We start from the raw sequence: 20,828 nt of genomic DNA, 5'->3' as shown, positions 1-20,828 counted from the left end.
TCTGTTCTACAGATTTCATGTGAAACCAGATGTTTCACTGTGTGTCTGTTATATCACATCTGTTAACACAGCTGTTAACACTGACCTGATCACAGCACCTGGGACTAGGTGTATAGATGATGCGTACACCATTTCCCGCTCATAGATTGGTCTTCATAAACACAGAGTGACCTCACTTGTTCCTGTGATCATGTGATCACACGGTTTCTAAAGCTACGGTGAAAATGCAATATAAGACGAGACACGTAATTGAACAGGAAATAAAACAGAGTTTCATCATCATCATCATCATCATCAACAGCATCATTATATTTCTATTTCCGTAGAGAGAAAAAATAGTGTTGGGGTTTAATCTTATTATTTATAGTGACTCATTAAACTGGTTCCATATGAACACTGACTGACCTCAGAGTGTGAGCCTCTTCATGGACTTCCTCAGAGTGATGGACCACAGTGATGATGGTGTTTTTACCTCAGTGTGTTTCTTCTGGTCTTTATCCAAACTGGCTGATGGGAGTGGAAACGAGGCTCGTTCATGACAATGAGATTTATAAAGAGGAACCATGTGAATATACGGCTTTATAATATATATAATATTTATAATAATTTATACAATATATATGATATATATCATCATATATATCATATATATATACATATATATAATATATACACACACATGCACACACGCACACACACACACACACACACACACACACACACACACACACAGAGACACAGCTCAGCTGTAGTTGGTCAGGGCCAGGTGAGTTCTACCTGTCTGTATGTGATGATGCTGATGGTCAGTAACATCATCAGTGTGTGTGTTTCTCTGTGTGTGTGTGTATATATATATATATACAGCCAAGGGGCGGAACTAACCTTGACTGACAGTTTGGTTGCCATGGTGACCTTCAGCTGATCAGGTTTCTGTTAGACCTTTTCTCTCCACTGTGTCTGCCTCTCTCTACGTCCTCTCTGTTTCCTCTTTCTCCTCTCTCCTCTTTTCATCTCTTCTTTCTTCTAATTCCCCTTCTCTCCCCCCTCTCTCCCCCCTCTCTCCCCCCTCTCTCTCCACTTTTCTCCCCACTTTTCTCCCTCTCTCTCTCCCCTCTGTTCTCTCTCTCTGTTCTCTCTCTGTTGGTTTCAGTCTTTGCATTATAATTTCTCTCTTTCAGTGCTGCGAGGACGCTGAGGTAGGCTCCAACTCTCTTCCTGTTTCACACTCACACACACACACTCACACACACACACACACACACACAGTGACACAGAGCTCCTGCAGTACCATGTCCACACTGAGCTGTGAACAGTGTTTTATATCAGTGTCTGTAGCTGCAGCTCCTTCACTGTGTTTCTGTTTCTTCACTCTGACTCATCAGCTGTTACAGGTGACATGTTGTGATCAAACAGCTGTTTATGTCCAGCAGCTACAGGTCAACATGATGTTCCCTCTCTGTGTTTGGTCTCCTTGTGGATGATCCTCTGTGTTCACCAGCTGATCTCAGTCTGTGTGGAGGAGAGGCTGAGGAGTGATGAGAGAGTCTTCATCACCACAGACTCAACATCAGACTGTTGTCACTTCACACACACACACACACACACACACACACACACACACACACACACACACACCTGTCTGATATAGATTTATGTGAACACCGCTGAGATCAAGATGAGTCATCAAAATGACTGTGTCTCTCTCAGTGTCCTCTGTCTCTCTGATCTGCTGACTCACTCTCTTCCTGTCTGATCACACTATGGTTATTAAAGCTCAGTCTGACCTCTGACCTTTAACCTCAGACAGACCCTCTCTGTCTCTCTCTCTCTGTCTGTCCGTCTGTCTGTCTGTCTGTCAGGTTCTGCTGCCTGAACTCATCTGCTGAACACTGTGACCTCTGACCCCTGAAGGAGCCATGAGCCATCATCCGAACTCTGTGGGTCCCAGCGAGGCCCTCGGTCTGTCTGCAGTGAGTCTCAACACTAATCGATCAATAATCATTATCAGTGTCAGTCTGAGGTTCATTTCTCAGTCAGGTGAGATCATCTTGTTACCATGGTAACACCTCAATGAGACAGAAACTTAGACCTGCCTCAGCTGAAACCCATCAGAGCCGATCAATACTCGATCAAAGTTGACATCCATGAATCCTGAGAGCTGATGTTTGACTTCATGTGACCCTGACTGTAAACAAAGATGGCCGTCGCCCCTGTGACATCACCCACAGATTTCTGAGTGAGCTGCTACACTGCCGCCAAATTGGCAGTGTCTGACTCCGCCCCCTAACTCCTAGCTAGTCCAAATATGGTCAAAGAGGCGTGGTGTCTGCGATTAGCATACTCTCCCATTAGCATCATTAGCACAGCTGGGCCTCTTGGTCAAAGGCTACCCCAAGGATATTTAATTTGCTGATTAGCAAGTTAAGGAGCTAAGATAACAAGCCAAGTATGATGAGGGCAGAAAGTGATGCCTACCTGTCAGTCAAAGAGATGACGCCCTCAACTCTCCATAACTGTAGTCCTTAATAAAATGTAAACAGGTGAGTTATATAAACAGGTGAGTTATATAAACAGGTGTCATTTGTACCAGGCTGTAAACATGTTTATTTCTGCTGTAAAGTTGGACATTTTAACATGGGAGTCGATGGAGACTGACTCACTGTTGGAGCCAGACTCTAGTGGTCGTTAGAGGAACTGCAGCTTCAGTGTGGACTTCATTTCCACTCGACTCAGAGGCACAGACTAATGTGATGTGAACAGGTTTTAGAGACATCATCCCTCCTCTCCTGCAGTCCCTGTCTCCTCCTCCCCCACATTGCCACGGTGATGAAGAAGAGGAGGACCTGAACAAAGCGTTTGATGTCCAGTGTTTTCAGCAGATCCTTTGTCCTGCAGCTCGGAGTCCGCCAGAGAAACACAGAGTCTACGATGAGCGGGACTTTGAAGGTGAGATGTGGTTCCAGGAGGTTTTGAACAGGTGTTTGGGTTCCATCTTCTTTTGGAGGCTGTTGGATCCAGCAGGAGGTCCAGGGTGTCTCAGGAGGTTCTACGGGTCTTTAAGAAAGTTTAAAGATCCAAAGCAGGGACTGTAAAGGTGCGCTGGAGTACCAGCAGCTTCTGGGTTCTTTAAATAACACAAGGTTTTTGCAGAGGTGCAAAGACTTTGAACAAGGTGAAGCATCTTTAGGAGGTTGTAAACACTCCTGTGGTTCCAGGTTGTTTCAGGAGGTTCTAGGGATTCACAAGAGGGTTGAGGGAATTCTTGAGTGTTTGTAAAGGTTTCATCATTTTGAGGACTTTCCATAGTCTTCTTCAAAGTTCTAGGGGTCCATTAAGAGGTTCGGGGATCTGAGAATGTTCTGTGGTCCTTTTAGAACATTTAAACAATTAAAAACAACCCAGAAGGGAGGGTTAGGAGGTTCCACACTCTTTGAAGAGGTTCAAGGGAACTTTGAGGCAATTCTAAGGGTATTTGAGTTCAGTACTGGTTCCAGAGTGTTCAAGTGGATTCTAGACTCTGAGGAGGTTCTTGGGTCCTGGAGGATGTTCAACATATTTTTCTGGTTGCACACTGAAGGATGTTCTAGAGGTTCCTAAGAAGGTTCCTGTTGTTCCTGCTCTTAGTCATTTCGTGAGTTCAAGAGGTCTGTTACACTGATCTAGGAGATTCTGAAAAGGTTCTAAGTACTTTGTTAAGACAGTTCAGGGGTTCTTGAACAGGATCTACTTTGTCAAGAATCTATGCAGGTTCCTTTTAGGCACTTCAGCGATCATGGTAAGGGAACTAGCAGTCATTGATAAGGTCTGAGGAGGAGGGTAAAGGATTCCCAGTGATATTTAAAGGTTCCATGTTGAAGGAATACTGAAGAGGTTCCAGGTGTCTTTCAGACAGTTCGGTTCTTCCTGCTTTAATGGACTCAGATGGTTTGATCCTGAAGCACTCAACTGTTTTTCCTGTTTTGTTCAGATGCCAAATTCCCTCGGTTCCAGCAGATACCACAGATCTTTAGTTGGGTTCTCAGGGACCTTGAGTAGGTTCTAGGGGGGATCAGGGAATCTCCATGATCAAATCCAGTGACTCCTTGAGGAGGTTTAAGTGGTGTGTGAGGAGCTGTCATAGATCCTCAAGGAGGTTCCAGGTTCTATGAGGAGGTTCTACCGGTCTGTGAGGAGCACCTGGGGGTTTTTATGGAGGTCACAGGGTCAAGGTGGAACAGGACCTGGTGTTTGTACCAGGTTGTAACATCTGTAAACATCTGTAATGTTGATGTTTCTCTGCTGCAGATCATCGTCACTCTTCTCTCCACGTCCACCATCCTCTGTCCAAACCTCCTGCTGATAGCAGGAGGAAGAGGAGTGGCGAGGGGAGGAAGGACGTGAGGAGAGGCTCCGCCCCCAGCACTGCAGCCACCATAGAAGAAGACCAGGAGGATGACGGCGAGGAGGAATCCTTCACTCAGACCGATGGAGATGAGGGCCAGACGACTTCACACTCCAGGTGAATAACACCTGACCTGATTCCTGTTGGGACCTGATATATTTTTAGTCCAGTTAACTTGTAACCCCTCCCCCTCACAGCGACCCGCTCACCAGCTCGACCATTCACAATGGCCTCTCACCTGGCTGCCTCATGATAAGCATTGGTCCTGATGAGGCCGACGAGGCCGAGACACTGACGTCTGTCGACCTGGACGGCATCAAGAGTCAGTACCTGCTGCACCTACTTTAACACTTGCTCTATACATCATTTACACTTGACGTTCATGTTTATATTTTACTGTGTCTTTAGATCAGTGTTAGTGAAATGGTCATAACTTCCTCAGTGACAGGTACTTCAGGTTGTGTGACCTACCTTAGGTTTGAACATTTAGCAGTTCTACACTCTACACACAGCTGGATGTTTACCTGTTTATCGTAGCAGCTGAAACACAAACACAGACAAACATAGTTAAAATAAAAGGACATTTTACTAAAGTTTCTGAAATGTGAGCAACACTGAACTCACCACGCGATGCTGCCAGGGAGGGGGTGACTCTACTTTATATCACTGTGATGTAGAGATTATAGCATAGCTTAGCATTATGCTAACAGCAGCCACTACTTCAGTTTCAGCAGTCACCCACTATAAACCCCACAGTGACCTTTACAGAGGAACCTCAGTGTTCTAGTGGTTCTAAAAGGGAACTCTTTAAGATATGACGGTGTCTGACAGGAGAGGCATGATGTGTACTGTGAGATCAGCTGGACCTTTACAGATGTGTTGGTTCAGCCTGACAATAAGGAGTTACAGCAGGTTGTCCACTAATCAGAAGGTCGGTAGTTCGAGTGTCCTTGACCCCTACTTTGCCCCTGAGGTCTGTTCCATCAGTGTGTGAATGTATGAATGTGGCTTGTATTGTGAAGTGTTGAGCGGTCGATGAGACCAGAAAAGTGAGTCAGAGTTACAGGACGAATCCTGATTGGCGGTGACACAGAGGTTCCTCAGTGGCGCTGGAGGTCAGGACACAAACCTCCACAGTAACTGGATCATTGGATCATGTGTTTCTGAGGTGTTTGGGGTCATGTCTGAGTGTAACAGAAGAAAGCTGCTTTCATTGACAGGTACAGTTGGTATCATCTGCATAATGACAGACGTTCATGGAGTGTTTCCTGATTATATGACCTAAAGGAAGCAGGTATAAGGTGAACAGCTAAGAGTGTGACTCCATTGCTATGGCTGACATGAGCTCCCCCACAGCGATTTGTTGATGAAAGACCGTCTGTGCCGGTGAAAACGCATGATTAACATCTGACAGTAATAATAAAAGAAACACTAAGAAATAAACAAATACAAATTAAATAATAACGGATTAGGAGCTGTTAACAAAAGTAGTTCATTCTCCAAAATGCATCTGTGTTGATGAAGCCTTGAGTTTGATAAACACCTGAGGGTGTGGAGGGGGGTGCTCTAAAGGTCAAGTCACTGATGTTTTATGTTGTAGCTTCTTCTAGTAACACCTGATTTAATACATGTAGGTGGGTGGGGTCAGACATATGTCATGTTACAACTCTGAGATAAGAGTGAGACTGTAGCTCCGCCTCCTGGTCTCAGGTCTGGGTTGTCATGGTTTCTGATCATGAGCAGATAAACTACAGACTGTGTTACTGTGGACGGTAGACGGGAGCCTCTCCCAGCATGCACTGGGGCATGAATGCGACACACTGAAGGAATGTTTTTCATCATGAAAGAGTTTTCTGTCACTTGTTGATCTTGATCATGTGACCTGAACACAATGCAGTTGTCCCACACACACAGCCCACAGCCTCTGTCTATTGTCACTGTGTATGTGTCTGCTCCTGGTCCTGGTCCTGGTTCTGGTCCTGGTCCTGGTCCTGGAGGACTCTCAGATGAACATGAAGTCGGTCTCTGCTGTGGATGTGATCAGACATTTCAACAGCTGGTTGTTTGACAGACTGAAGGCCGACCTCAGTGAGTACTCACCTGCTTGACTCTGAACACACCTGAGCTGTGACTGAGGTTTCTCTTTGCTCAGGCCAGATCTGAGTTTGAGGCGTTTATTTGTGAGCGTGAGTCCTGGTCCAACAGGTAGATCAGACAGGTGTGAGTGAAGAGACGTCTTCTGTCAACAGTGTCTTCTTCATGCATGATGATGTTTTAATGAGGGATAGATGTGGGCTCATTTAAGAACTCCTGACAAGGTAAAAGAGTGTTTAGGTCTTCAAACATACCTGGGTTTTCTGACTGACCACAAGTAGGGGGCGCCAGTCAGCTGACCCTCACTGCTGAACTGTGATTGGCTGGTTGTGTCAATGCTTTTCCAGGAAAATAAGAAATGATGTGAAAACATCCCATTTCACAGAAAACCTAATTGTCTTTTCTCCTGTTAGAGTGTGTGCGTGTGTGTGTGTGTGTGTGTGTGTGTGTGTGCGCGCGCATGTGTGTGTGTGTACAAGTGTGTGTGTGTGTGTGTGTGTGTGTGTTTAAGGAGGAAGGATGAATCAGTTCATGTCTCGTCTTACTGATTCTTCACAGAGTTTCAATCGAGCCTGAAACACAGTTAGAAAGTTCCCATGAGACCAGAGAGAAGGAAGGAGGAAGGAAGGAAGGAGGAAGGAAGAAGGAAGGAAGGAAGAGAGGAAGGAAAGACATAAGGGTGGAGGGAAGGAAGGACAAAATGAATGACAGAGCCAAAGCCGGAAAGCAAAGCAATAAAGAAATGTGTCGTTGGTGAGAGCTGGGTTTTAACTTCTGACCCCTGCCCTCTGACCCTGCCCCCTCCCCTCAGGTCACCGACTGGACGACGTCCCAGCCGTGAGGCGTCACCTGGTGAGGCGGAGCTCCAGAGGACCAATCATCCACGTCAGCAAAGATCAGAGCAGCAGCCAAACTCAGTCTCAGCTCCAACACCTCCAACACCTCCAACCAGACCGTACACCTCATGAGGTCGGGGGGGGGGGGCTATTATTAATGATGATGAGATTTAAAATTGAATGTTTTTAATGAAGGATGTTCCTCTGCTGATGAAGCTAGGCTAACAGTTAAACAGTTAGCCTCTGTTTCCAGTCTGGTATGCTAAGCTAGCCTCACCAGGTCCTGGACCTCCTGTCTCTCTCTACGGACTCAGAGGTGACTGCTCCACCTGAAACACCTGAAGGACAGAGGACAACAGGTCTTATAGAAGTGTTGGACGTTGTATTTCAAAGCTGACAGACGGTTCAGGTTTTGTTCAGGTGAGCAGGTTCATCAGCTGCTGGTTCCCACAGAGTCTGTGTGACAAGGTTTTAACTGGACAACAAAACAACCAGAGGAATGTGACAGGAGGAGGAAAGACGAGCCGGGAGTGTGAGCTTGTTAATCCAGGTGGTATTATCAAAAGGTGACAAACTGGACTCTGTCTTAATGAGAGAACCACACAGGTAGAGCCACACAGGTAGACAGGTAAACACAGACAGCAGACACAGACAGGCGAAGTCAGGCAGACTCGGAGTCTCTGTGGGTTCAGTTTCCTCTGGTCTTCAGGATGGTGGGTTTGGACCTGAAGAGTCGACAGAGCAAGGTACAGATTTACAGATTTATCCCAGGTTAGTCCCGGTTAGTTTTGGTTAGTCTGGTTCATTCTTAGTTAAACTGGTTTATCCACTAGATAAGGAGAACTTTGTCTTACTTTGGATTAAGTTGTCTAGTTCAGTGTATCCTGATCTGGACCTGGTTTTGTTTGGTTCTGGTTTGAACTTGTGGATTCACAAAATCCTCTTACTCGCTCTTTTGGAGCTTTTATCCATCTCTTCATCCATCCATATATATTCCCCCATCGATGAAGATCACAGGATGTGGCTGAAAGTTCAGGAAAAACAAGTAAGTGGACCTTTAAAAAGACTCAAACCAGTGCTGTTCAGACGGGTTGGAGTGGACTAGTCTGGACTCAGTTCTCGTCCTTCTGAACAACCAGACTGAAGTTCAGGCTCAAAGCCAGATCCAGGAGCAGCTGTTCTGGAGCTTTCAATCATGTCACATGAGCTTCATCTGCAGTTGTCATGAAACTGTAGATTCAGTTTTCAAGCCAACATGGACGAGAAATTAAAAATGGAGATTGAGTGAGTCAGTTTTCAGATCACGTTCTTGTCTGAACCAAACCTGCTGTTTAACAGTTTTTCACCTGAACTTAGCCTGATAGCGGTTAGCCTGATGTGACTTAGCTAGTTTAGGCTAGTTAAAGCCTTTTCTTAGGTGGTCTTACTGAAGGTCTGTAAAGGGGGCAGTAAATCTCTACAGCAGTGGTTCCCAAACTATGGGCCGGGGCCCACTGGTGGGCCACAAATGTATTTCAAGTGGGCCGACAAATCAATTGCAAAACAGAACAATTGTGGTGAAAAGATGTTATTATATATATATATTTACATTAAGGCCGATCACTGGGATAAGCCAATGATAGGAACCTCAATGTTGTACACACATTGTGCACTTGTTTCTGTCTCAGTCTGATTGTTACATCCATGTTAAACACTGGAGAGTTAAAATGGAGAGCTGGTTGACAACGGGAAGAGAGCGATGATGAATCTAAGTGATCTTCCTTATTTTCAGTTCAGATCTGGATGTTTGATCGTTATCATTAGAATGAAAACTGCTCTGAACACTTTATTTGACCTCTGTATCGTTACGGGGTCGGATGTGAAAAGGTTGGAGCCTGTGCTCTAGAGAAATCCTCATCAGTGACACCTGTGTTTCTGTGTTCAGGTGTTCGTGGAGCTGAATGAGCTAGTGATCGACAGGAACCAGGAGCTGCAGTGGAGGGAGACAGCTCGATGGATCAAGTTTGAGGAGGAGGTGGAGGAGGAGACGGAGCGCTGGGGGAGACCTCACATCCCCTCCCTCTCCTTCCGCTCCCTGCTGGAGCTCCGAAAAACCATCTCCCACGGTGAGGAGGAGGAGGCTCTCTGCTGCTCTGCTCTGGACAAACACTGCACACCATCATATTCTACATGAAGGAGTTCAACATGTCAGACTGTGACTCTGAAGCTTAACTGTCTGTAGGACTCACGTTACATTAATAATGAGTTTGAGTCATTTTAAATTAATTACCAGAATCACACAAAGTGTGCGACCTCCAGCTGCACTGGGCTGACTCATACAAACCATAGCTCACACCTGCTTAGGACACAGCAGTCAGGGTGAGGAGAGCAGCTGGTTCAGTTCCAGATAATCCAGGATCAAACCTGACTTCAGCCTCACTATGATTTACACACAGTTAGATGACAGTGACCTCAGACTGAAGCAGACTCACGTCAGCATGAGTCAAACTGTTTAAAACTCTGCTCCTGTTTTATAAATGTACAGAGAGGATAACTGTTACAGCTTGGTTAGATTCAGGATAAGATGGTGGTTTGGGTTGAAATAAATACGAGCTTTGTTGTCATGGTTACATAACAACAACAAACGGTCATGGATGATAGAAACAACACAGGAATCGAACACTGCTCTCCTGTGTCACGTTCATCCATCCACCACCACCTCCTCCTGACATGGACTTTGTCTCTCTTCATTCTAAGTCACCGCACTTTTCCCTTTCCTCCTGTCATCATTACTACAACCACTAGATGTCACCTAGCAACAAAACCTAACTATTATGTCACAACAACCTGCTGACAGACCACCTGTGGGCGTGTTTTCAGTCTCTGTTGGTTCATTGACTGTTTGTATAACAAAAATAAAACCTGCTTCACTTTCTGGCTGAACACAAGTGCAGGTGAGTAGTGTTATGATGTCAGTGTGTGATGTCATGTTGTTGTGTTCCCAGGGGCGGTGCTCCTGGACCTGAAGCAGAGGACTCTGCCCGGGATCGCCCAGCAAGTGGTGGAGCAGATGGTGATCTCAGACCAGATCAAAGCTGAAGACCGGGCCAATGTCCTGAGAGCTCTGCTGCTCCGACATAGGTTCGTGGGCAGTCATCCATCTGTTCATCCGTCTGTTCATTCATCTGTTGATCCATCTGTTCATTCATCCGTTGATCCATCTGTTCATTCATCTGTTTATTCATCCATTCATTCATCTGTTCATCCGTCTGTTCATTCATCTGGTCATCCATCTGTTCATACATCTGTTCATCCATCTGTTCATCTGTCTGTTCATTCATCTGTCTGTCCAGTCATTCATCTGTTCATCCATCTGTTCATCCATCTGTTCATCCATCTGTTCATTCATCCGTTTATTCATCCATTCATTCATCTGTTCATCCGTCTGTTTATTCATCTGTCTGTCCAGTCATTCATCCATTCATTCATCTGTTCATCTGTTTATTTATCTGTCTGTCCAGTCATTCATATGTTCATTCATCTGTTCATCCATCTGTTCATCCATCTGTTCATCCGTCTGTTCATTCATCTGTCTGTCCAGTCATTCATCCATTCATTCATCTGGTCATCCATCTGTTCATTCATCCATTCATTCATCCGTTCATTCATCTGTTCATTCATCTGTTGATCCATCTGTTCATTCATCCGTTCATTCATCCATTCATTCATCTGTTCATCCATCTGTTCATTCATCTGTCTGTCCAGTCATTCATCCGTTCATTCATCTGTTCATCCATCTGTTCATCCATCTGTTCATTCATCTGGTCATCCATCTGATCATTCATCCATTCACTGTTCATCCCATCTGTTTATTTATCTGTCTGTCCAGTCATTCATCTGTTCATCCATCTGTTCATCCATCTGTTCATTCATCTGGTCATCCATCTGATCATTCATCCATTCATTCATCTGGTCATCCATCTGTTCATTCATCCATTCATTCATCTGTTCATTCATCTGTTCATCCATCTGTTCATTCATATGTTTATCCATCTGTTCATCCGTCTGTCCGGTCATTCATCTGTTCATCCATCTGTTCATTCATCTGTTCATTCATCCGTTCATTCACCTGTTCATCCATCTGTTCATTCATATGTTAATCCATCTGTTCATCCATCTGTCTGTCCCGTCATTCATCTGTTCATCCATCTGTCTGTCCAGTCATTCATCTGTTCATCCATCTGTTCATTCATCTGTTCATCCATCTGTTCATCCATCTGTTCATTCATCTGTTCATCCATCATTTCATCCATCTGTTCATTCATCCGTTCATTCGTCTGTCTGTCCATTCATTCATCTGTTCATCCATCTGTTCATCCATCTGTCTGTCCAGTCATTCATATGTTCATTCATCTGTTCATCTATTTGTTCATTAATCCATTCATTCATCTGTTCATTCATCTGTTCATCCTTGTGTTCATCCATCTGTTCATTCATCCATTCATTCATCTGTTCATTCATCTGTCTGTCCAGTCATTCATCTGTTCATCCATCTGTTCATTCATCCATTCATCATCTGTTCATTCATCTGTCTGTCCATTCATTCATCTGTTCATCCATCTGTTTATTCATCTGTTCATTCATTCATTCATAATCACACAGTATTCTTCTCTTTGTCTCATCAGTCATCCCAGTGATGAGAAAGATCACAGCTTGTTCAGCAGGAACATCTCTGCTGCCAACATGGCCACCCTGATGGACAGACACATTGGCCAATCAGAACCATCCAACCACCTGACCAATCACAGAGAGGCTGACGCAGAGAATAACAAGGTAAATTCCTACCAGTTACCTGTCTGAAACCAATAAAAACAGTTTATTTTGATAATTTTCAACTTGCATGACTCAAATTCAAACGTTCATAAATAATAAATAAAAATGAACTCTGTTTATAATTCTACAGGCTCTTTTCTGTTGTTCTGTTGTATAAAACTTTGATTTAAGATTGTTTTGTATGTTTCCTCAAACCTCCATACAGTAGTAATGTATGGCACTATTAAAGATGGGACTGTTTATGTAATGGATTTGGTTCTTTAGTTCTGTGTTATATCACAATGGACTTCGACCCTAGTTTGTGGTCTACAACACAAACATTTATTCTCATCAACTCTTTCCATACTTGTCTTCATAAATGTGCTTCCTATGTGTTCATATATGACAGTGGATATGATATAAGGTGGTAACTGTGGACAGCTTTGTTTGGATCGTTGTTTAAAGTCTTGTCCAGGTTGATCTTCAGGTGACGCCTTGACATCTACTCTCATATCAGCCAGAGATATGCTTCAAGGAACAACTGGGTATCATCAGCATAGCAGCGGCGTCAGAGTATGACAGACCTTTCAGTTTGTTAGTGTGTATGATGTCATTCTGTACTGTGACCAGAGAGAAGCGCCGAACCTCTGTCACTCCAGATCCAAACATGAAGTGAAGCTGATGGAGAAAATCCCGGAGAGAGCTGAGGCCACTGTCGTTCTCGTAGGTATGTCCGCGTCACGCGCATCATCTCCTCCAGTCATGTGTCAGTCTGCAGGTGGAAGGCTCACTGCAGCCCTCTGCTGTGTCTGCAGGCAGTGTGGGCTTCTTGGACCAGCCCTCCATGGCATTTGTGCGACTGCAAGAAGCGGTCCTGCTGGAGTCTGTCCTGGAGGTCCCCGTGCCCGTGAGATTCCTCTTCCTCCTGCTTGGCCCCCCCACCATCAACATCGATTACCACCAGATCGGACGTTCCATCTCCACACTCATGTCAGACAAGGTGAATCCCCACAGACTTCACGCTGTCTGTTGTTTTCTTCAATATGACTGCCACATGGAACGACATAATGATGCTCTACAGCCACATAATGAGGTAAATATTGTATAATAACTTCTACCTTTGTCTGATTCCTCAGCACTTTCATGAGGCGGCGTACCAGGCTGACGACCGCCAGGACCTGCTGACAGCCATCAATCGTTTCCTGGACTGCAGTGTGGTGCTCCCGCCCTCCGAGGTCGGTGGGGACGAGCTGCTGCACTCGGTGGCTCGCTTCCAACGAGAAATGCTCCGAAAGAGGGAGGAGGAGCAGAGTGGCAAACTGCAAGAGAAACAGACCAGAATTCAGCAGGATGAGGGTCGGTTACCAGGTTCTGTTGTATGGTCAATGAACATGTTCTATTTCTAGTCATTGGGACGTCGTTGTTGTTTCCTGACATATCAGAGACATTGTAAAGGACTTTCAGCCTTCCCCTTTTAACCCTTCAAAACCACCTTAAAGTCTGAATTCAGTAACTGTAAAATTGTGCCATCTTAAAGGCTTGTGGTAACAAATTAGTGATGTGCCCTTCTATCAGTTCTAGTACTCTCAAGTAGGTGTGTCAAGTATGTCATCCAACGTCCCTATCACAATCTCTTAGTTAATATTTTAACTTCTTTTGGGGATGGAGGTGAGATTGATGTTAATCTTGAAGAATTTGTCTGAATCTAGATTTAAACATGAGTTTTAGGTTCTCCTTGATGCTCTTCTGTCAAACTATGAAGGTCAGCAGAAAAGTAGAATAAGGGCTGAATGATTTGTTTTTGGCAGATTGAGGCAACCATCTTACAAATCTTCTTAGCATGGTAGATTAGCATGTCATCAGCACAAGGGTAAATGTTTCTTTTATATTACGTGAAAATGTGAACAGGAGACGGCTGTACAATGCTGCTTATGATATTTTGATTTCATGTGTAATATTCGGACATAAGCTCAATGACAGTTCAAGATTGGTGATGTTATCTCACAGATTCCCTGGTTCCCTCCAAACCTGGTGACGAGCCCCTGAGGCGTTCAGGTCATCTGTTCGGAGGACTGATCAAAGACGTGATTCGGCGCTACCCTCAGTACCTCAGTGACATCCGAGATGCCCTGAACCCCCAGTGCATGGCTGCCATCATCTTCATCTACTTTGCTGCACTGTCACCTGCGATCACCTTTGGGGGACTGCTGGGTAAGTCTGGACCTCAGACACTGAACTTCTCAATGAGGTTGGTTGAACTGATTTCAAGTTGCTTGAAGCAAAGGCTTCCTGGATGTCTGAAGATGTTTCTGGTAAATAGGTGTTGTTGCTATGATCTCTGTCCCTTGACACAGGTGAGAAAACAGAAGGTCTGATTGGTGTGTCGGAGCTGATTGTTGCCACGGCGATGCAGGGCATAGTATTCAGTGTGTTGGGTGCTCAGCCTCTGCTGGTGATTGGCTTCTCTGGACCGCTGCTGGTGTTTGAAGAGGCCTTCTACACTGTGAGCTCACCTGACAGAAACTTCTCTCTCCATTTTCTGACATTTTCTGTTCACCACTCTTATCTCTAAGTATGAGGAAAACTAAACCTAACGTGGTGAAAAGTCTGTTCTGTTAATCTCCCCTCTGATATCTAGGTGTCACTATCAACAAGGAATTAACTTTTGAGTTGAAGGTGAAGTGTTTGATTCCCCTAACCCTGTTTAGTTAAATTCAGGCTGAGATGGAGATGACCATTTGCACCTAAATCTGATCCTATCTAGACTACCTTAACTCTTTACCTGCTGTCTGTGGAGTGCTGACAGGTGGTAAAGAAAGCTCCTCTAAAGCAAGGCTATCTTACCTGGTCTGTGTTTCTGTGTAGTTTTGTAAAGACAATGAGATCGAGTACCTGACAGGACGGGTGTGGATCGGTTTCTGGCTAGTGCTCATTGTTCTCCTCACTGTGGCCTTTGAGGGAAGCATCCTGGTTCGCTTCGTCTCCCGCTTCACTCAGGAGATTTTCTCCTTCCTCATTTCCCTCATTTTCATCTACGAGACCTTCGCCAAGCTGGTCAAGGTGAGGTCAGAGCTGACAGCTGCATTAAAAAGGAGTTATTGTATGCTGTAGTGTTGAAGTCATAGCTTGTCATGAAGTATCAACCAATCACATGGTGGTCTGTTTGGTGGACAATTGAATCAAACATTATGAAGAGCCTTGTGCTTCCTGTCAACCATCACAGAGCCACATTGAGCTTCTTCTCTGTGTTGGTCTTTTCTAGATCTTCCAGGAACATCCTCTCCAAAACTGTTACCATAGAAACAGCACAGTATCTCTGTCTCTCTGCAACTACACCGTGGTCACTGGAGATCCTGGGAAGGTTGTCGGCGAACCCAACACTGCTCTGCTGTCATTAGTGCTCATGGCGGGAACATATTTCATTGCTTTCTACCTGCGCAAATTCAAGAACAGCTCCTTCTTCCCTGGCAGGGTCAGTACATCCCAGTACAGGTACAGGTACAGTACAGATACAGATACAGATACAGGTACAGGTACAGGTACAGGTACAGTACAAGTACAGGTACTGTATTTACTTTCAAATGAAGACACATGTGCAGGTGTATAGAGGTAGAGGTTGACCAGTAGCAGGCATACACGTACAATCATTATAAATATTAATTTCAGTACAGAGACACACATGCAGATACAGGAACAGGTATGTAACAGGTACATTCAGATACTCGTACAGGCACAGTTACAAGTGCAGTAAGTAAAACTTTTCAACAAAGACAGAACACTTTTGTTGTTGCTTCAGTAGCAGAGACGAGTCACTCCATCAGAGAGTCTTCAGGTTTTTGTGTTAGTGCTGGGTGTAATGTCTCACCTTTCTGACATCAGCTCCGTAGGATCATCGGAGACTTCGGGGTCCCCATTGCAATCCTGCTCATGGTTTTGGTGGACTGGAGCGTGGAGGACACCTACACCCAGGTCAGACTGGATCATTTGACGCTGTGGTTAAAAGTAAAACACACAGTGAATGAACCTCTTTCTATTGGCTGACAGAAACTGAACGTGCCCAGTGGATTCTCAGTTTCCAGTCCAGAGAAGCGTGGGTGGCTAATTTCTCCCCTGGGGTCAGACGGGCAGTTTCCTATTTGGATGATGGGTGCTAGCATCCTGCCGGCCATCCTCGTCTTCATCCTCATATTCATGGAGTCCCAGATCACAGCGTACAACCCTGTCTTTTTGTGGGGGAGGTAACCTAAAATAACCTAAAGACAATATTAAATATGAATCTAATTTTCCCTGTGTCTGTCTGTCAGGCTGATTGTCAGTAAGAAGGAGAGGATGCTGGTGAAGGGAACTGGTTTTCACCTGGACCTCCTCATCATTGTGGTGGTGGGTGGGATCTCAGCTCTGTTTGGTTTGCCTTGGCTCTCGGCCGCCACAGTTCGGTCCGTCACCCACACCAACGCGCTCACTGTCATGAGCAAAGCTGTTGCCCCTGGAGACAAGCCCCGCATCCAGGAGGTGAAGGAGCAGAGGGTGACGGGCTTCCTCGTGGCAGTTTTAGTGGGTACGACTGTGTGAGTCCTTCTGCTACTACTTTTACTACAATTATCTGTACTGCTTCTGATCTGGTCCCTGGTCTTTGGTCTCTGGTCTCTGGTCTCTGGTCCCTGGTCTCTGGTCTCTGGTCTCTGGTCCCAGGTCTATCGATTGTGATCGGGGAGGTTCTGCGTCAGATCCCTCTGGCCGTGCTTTTTGGGATCTTTCTCTACATGGGTGTGATGTCTCTGAACGGGATCCAGCTCACCGAGAGGCTCATTCTGCTGCTGATGCCCCCGAAGTACCACCCTGATCAAGCCTATGTCCGCAAGGTTAGCCACACCCACTGACCTGACCACGCCCCCTGACTCACTATCAGAGGTGTGGAATCAGAGACAGTTGAGAAAGGAGACGACACACTTACAATTATTTCCTGTAACTGTGTCATTATGATTCTTCAGACTCATAGTCACTGAAATAAATATTGGATCCATTTTTCACAAGCTGCAGATCTTCAGAACATTCTGACATCAACTTTATTCAGACCTCAAACACACTCTCATCAGAGAGAGAGACAGAGAGAGAAACTTTTTTTTTTTTTAAGTATATTTTTGGGGCTTTTGTGCCTTTATTGGACAGGATAGTATAGAGAGACAGGAAATGGGGATGCAGAGAGAGGGGGAATGACATGCAGTAAAGGGCCGTCCGATGTGGGATTTGAACCGGGGCTGACTGCAGCGAGGACTGTAGCCTCTACACATGGGGCGCCTGCTTAGACCACTATGCCCCTTGAGAGAGAGAAACTTGACTTTCAGCCGGTTGATGTGACTTGACAAAGACGGTTCAAATGTCAATGTAATTTTGATGCACACCTGTCTCTCCTGTGTTTCTGCTGGCTCACAGGTGAGGACGTTAAGGATGCACCTGTTCACTCTCGTCCAGCTGACCTGTCTGTCTCTCCTGTGGGTTGTCATGGCGACAGCGGCAGCACTGGCTTTCCCCTTCATGTTGCTGCTGACCATACCTGTGAGGATGCTGCTGCTTCCCCGCCTCTTTACTCGCAGAGAGCTGCAGAGTGTGAGTCACACCTTTCCTACCTGACATAATCCTGCTGTCATATCTGCAGCAAGGTCACAAATCCACTTTACCTGTTAACATTTACCTGGTACCTGTCTGAAGACCTCATGTGGATGTGACAGCTGAACTGAACTGTGTCATTAAAACACAGTTAAATACATGTGACAGTCTGTTTGTTATTCTACCTGTTGCTAGCAGGTATATCTTACATGATGACAGGTGTTCGTACTGGCCAGTAGTGTGCTAGATTTATGCTAGCTGTTTATAGTTAGCATGTTTTAGTGACTACATACCCATAGTATATCTGGTGTCTAGCATATCTACTAGCATGCTAGTTACAGGCTGCTTTAGTACCTCACATTATGCTGGCCATTTGTAGTTAGCCAGTTTAATGCCAGATATGCTTTGTATTTACAACTAGCATAACACTGGCTAAAGAGCTAGTATAAGGTAATATATGATAGCTATTATGCTAGCATTTTTATGTCCCACACAGTGATGGACATTTAAGTCATTTTATGTAATTGAAGTACAGTTTGAAGGTACTTGTACTTCACTTCTGTCTTTTCTTTAACTTCACTTCAGTTCAGAAGGAAAACTTGATTCTACACACACATCTAACAGAAAGTTTACAAACAAAATATATGATCAGTATATGAAACATTCATTAATCTATATTCAAATACTCAGCTTATAAAGTATTTAAAATCAGCTCCAGTAAAACGTTATTTTATCAGTTTGACAGGAAATATACCATATAATACACGTGGGCATTTTACGGCCCGCGGGCCAGACCCGGCCCGTGGGCCGTCTCAGTCCGGCCCGCGACATCCACAGAGGAGAAAAGAAAAGAAAAAAAAAATCCCGCATTATAGAGGCATGAGTTTGAACTGCTATACGATCTGATTGCAACAGAGGGCTATTTTAATTTGGAGTGGGTGAAAATGCACTTCCTTGACTCTTGCATAGACAGTTCGATGATCATCAGGATGAGTGCTGTGAAAAAGGGAAAAGTTGATTCAGAATGTCGTGTTTTTAACACCGAGTGGACTTATAAATATTTTGTTACTCATGTGGGTTCAAAGGCTGTATGCCTGATATGCCAAAATGCAATTTCTGTTTTCAAAGAATATAATATTAAGAGACATTTTTCGACCAAGCATGCCAACTATGCCACCAACCTATCGTCGCGGGAGAGAGAACAAAGGGCCCTGAAATTGTCCTCCGATTTAACCGCCCGTCAGAATATTTTTGTGAAGCAGACGGCCATACAAGAGACAGTCACGAAAGTAAGCTACATGCCGGCTCTTAAGCTAGCCAAACACAGCAGGTCGTTCTCAGAGGGTGAGTTTTTGAAAGACCGTATGGTTGAGACTGTGCCCTGACAATAAAAGTCAGTTTGAAAAAGTCAGTCTGTCTCGTCGGGCCGTTACCAGGCGTGTGGAAGTGATTGATGCGCAGTCTCACTGAATCATAGTAGTTAATTGAGATGTTAATTGTAATATTCATGAGTATGATCATGTATTTGTTTAAAAAGGGCTAGTGAATAACACAATCAAGCCCACCAAATCTATGTACCGGTAGTTTAAAGTAATTCTGCAGTAAATATTTCATGTTTAAATTTTATTTCCAATTGTGTGGCCCTTCACTTACTTTAACGGAGTCAGTATGGCCCACTGGAAAAAAATATTGCCCACTAATGCCATATAATGAACACTTTTAACTTTTAGTACATTTGTATTTGAACTTTGTATTTGTACCTGTACCTTAAAGTTAAGTAGTGATTGTAGTTACATGCTACCTGTTACATACAGCTAACATGACATCAGACATTTTAGCTATACAGCAGTTTATGGTGCACTCATGTAATGTAAGCAGAATGGGGGGAACAGTAAAAACAATTGTTATTCTGTCTTTGAATGTTATGCTAATGCAAACACTGTAGTTACAGCAGATAATTAGCTTCTTCTGTTGTGTTTCATGTTTGTCATCAAGTGAAACCAGATCCAAACACACAGTAATGTTGGATTTCATTTTGGTGCCTCTGCTGATGTCTGTGGTCGGGTTCAGAGAGATTCACCATCAGAACTGTTTTTACCACTCAGCCACTCCGCATTCAATGATACGACGTGAATGCAGCATTTGACAGCAATACACAACTGGACATGAAAAAATAAGCAGCACCTGCAGCAGATACATTTCCAAGTTTTAATTTCTCCTTTAGCTTTAAACCTGGAAGTGCTGTCAGGTCATTTGTGTGTTTGACATGTAATAAACATGTACTGAATGTGTGAACAGTTGAGGTGGTTTATCATGTAGTCCACCTGAGATGACTGTTACCGTGACGTTGACCTCTGACCTGTTGTCTGCAGCTGGATGCTGATGATGCGGAGCCTCACCTGGAGGAGAAGGAGGGGCAGGATGAGTACTCACAGCTGCAGATGCCCGTGTGACCCGGCAGCAGCGTGCTGATTGGTGGATCTGGCCTGATGGGCTGAAGCTCCTCCTCCAGTAGAAGGTCTGTCATGTATCCTGTAGCAGAGCTGGACTGTACATGCTTCTGAAATCCTCTTTTTATAAAGTAGATTTTGTATTTTCTGTTTGTTTCTGTCTATTTCTGATGAAGCTGCTGAACTCACTGACTCAACCCTGAACTCTGTTGAAGCTCTAGTTATTCTCCACATGATGTTTTAAAGATCACACTAACTCAAATATTCAGTCTTCTTAACTGTATGTTTCTCCATCTCATTAAATGCCATCACTTTATGTTTAAAATGGATTTTGCATATTTATTTGTGTGTTATAAGTTTCTCATTGTCTTGTCAGACACACTATCATTTTTTTATTCCTCTGCGTTGGCAACAGAGTGGCAGCCATTTTGTTTTCAGGTCGTCTGTCCGTCTCATTTTCGTGGACACGATATCTCAGTAACACCTTGAAGGTACTTCTTCATATTTGGCACAAACATTCACCTGGACTCAAGGATGAACTGATTAGATTTAGATGGTCAAAGCTCAAAGTTCAACGTCAGTGTGATCTCACAAAACAGCCATTTCTCAAGACTTCACACAGAAATTATGACAAAATTTCACACAGATGTCTAATATTGTATATGAGTC

At 44.4% G+C, this 20,828-nt stretch overlaps 1 protein-coding gene across 1 annotated transcript; it reads left to right on the top strand.

Annotated features, from left to right (window-relative positions):
• Positions 1-1,916: 1,916 nt before the first annotated feature.
• On the top strand, positions 1,917-20,309 carry LOC111237338 (anion exchange protein 2-like). The gene is given in 22 exon segments (XM_022766397.1): positions 1,917-1,970; positions 2,793-2,946; positions 4,285-4,498; positions 4,579-4,703; positions 7,287-7,444; positions 9,236-9,416; positions 10,296-10,431; positions 11,976-12,056; positions 12,058-12,123; positions 12,702-12,829; positions 12,918-13,102; positions 13,239-13,458; positions 14,110-14,313; positions 14,457-14,605; positions 14,968-15,162; positions 15,365-15,574; positions 15,982-16,071; positions 16,147-16,313; positions 16,407-16,660; positions 16,795-16,964; positions 17,536-17,709; positions 20,082-20,309. Coding segments are annotated over 22 exon segments (3,396 nt in total). The 3' UTR covers positions 20,163-20,309.
• The last annotated feature ends 519 nt before the right edge of the window (positions 20,310-20,828 follow it).

Source organism: Seriola dumerili, unplaced genomic scaffold (genome assembly GCF_002260705.1).
Source record: "Seriola dumerili isolate Sdu_G_001 unplaced genomic scaffold, Sdu_1.0 BDQW01000850.1, whole genome shotgun sequence".
Lineage (NCBI taxonomy): Eukaryota > Metazoa > Chordata > Actinopteri > Carangiformes > Carangidae > Seriola > Seriola dumerili.
The sequence above is the reverse complement of the archived record's forward strand: the minus strand, read 5'-3'. Positions and strand labels throughout refer to the sequence as shown.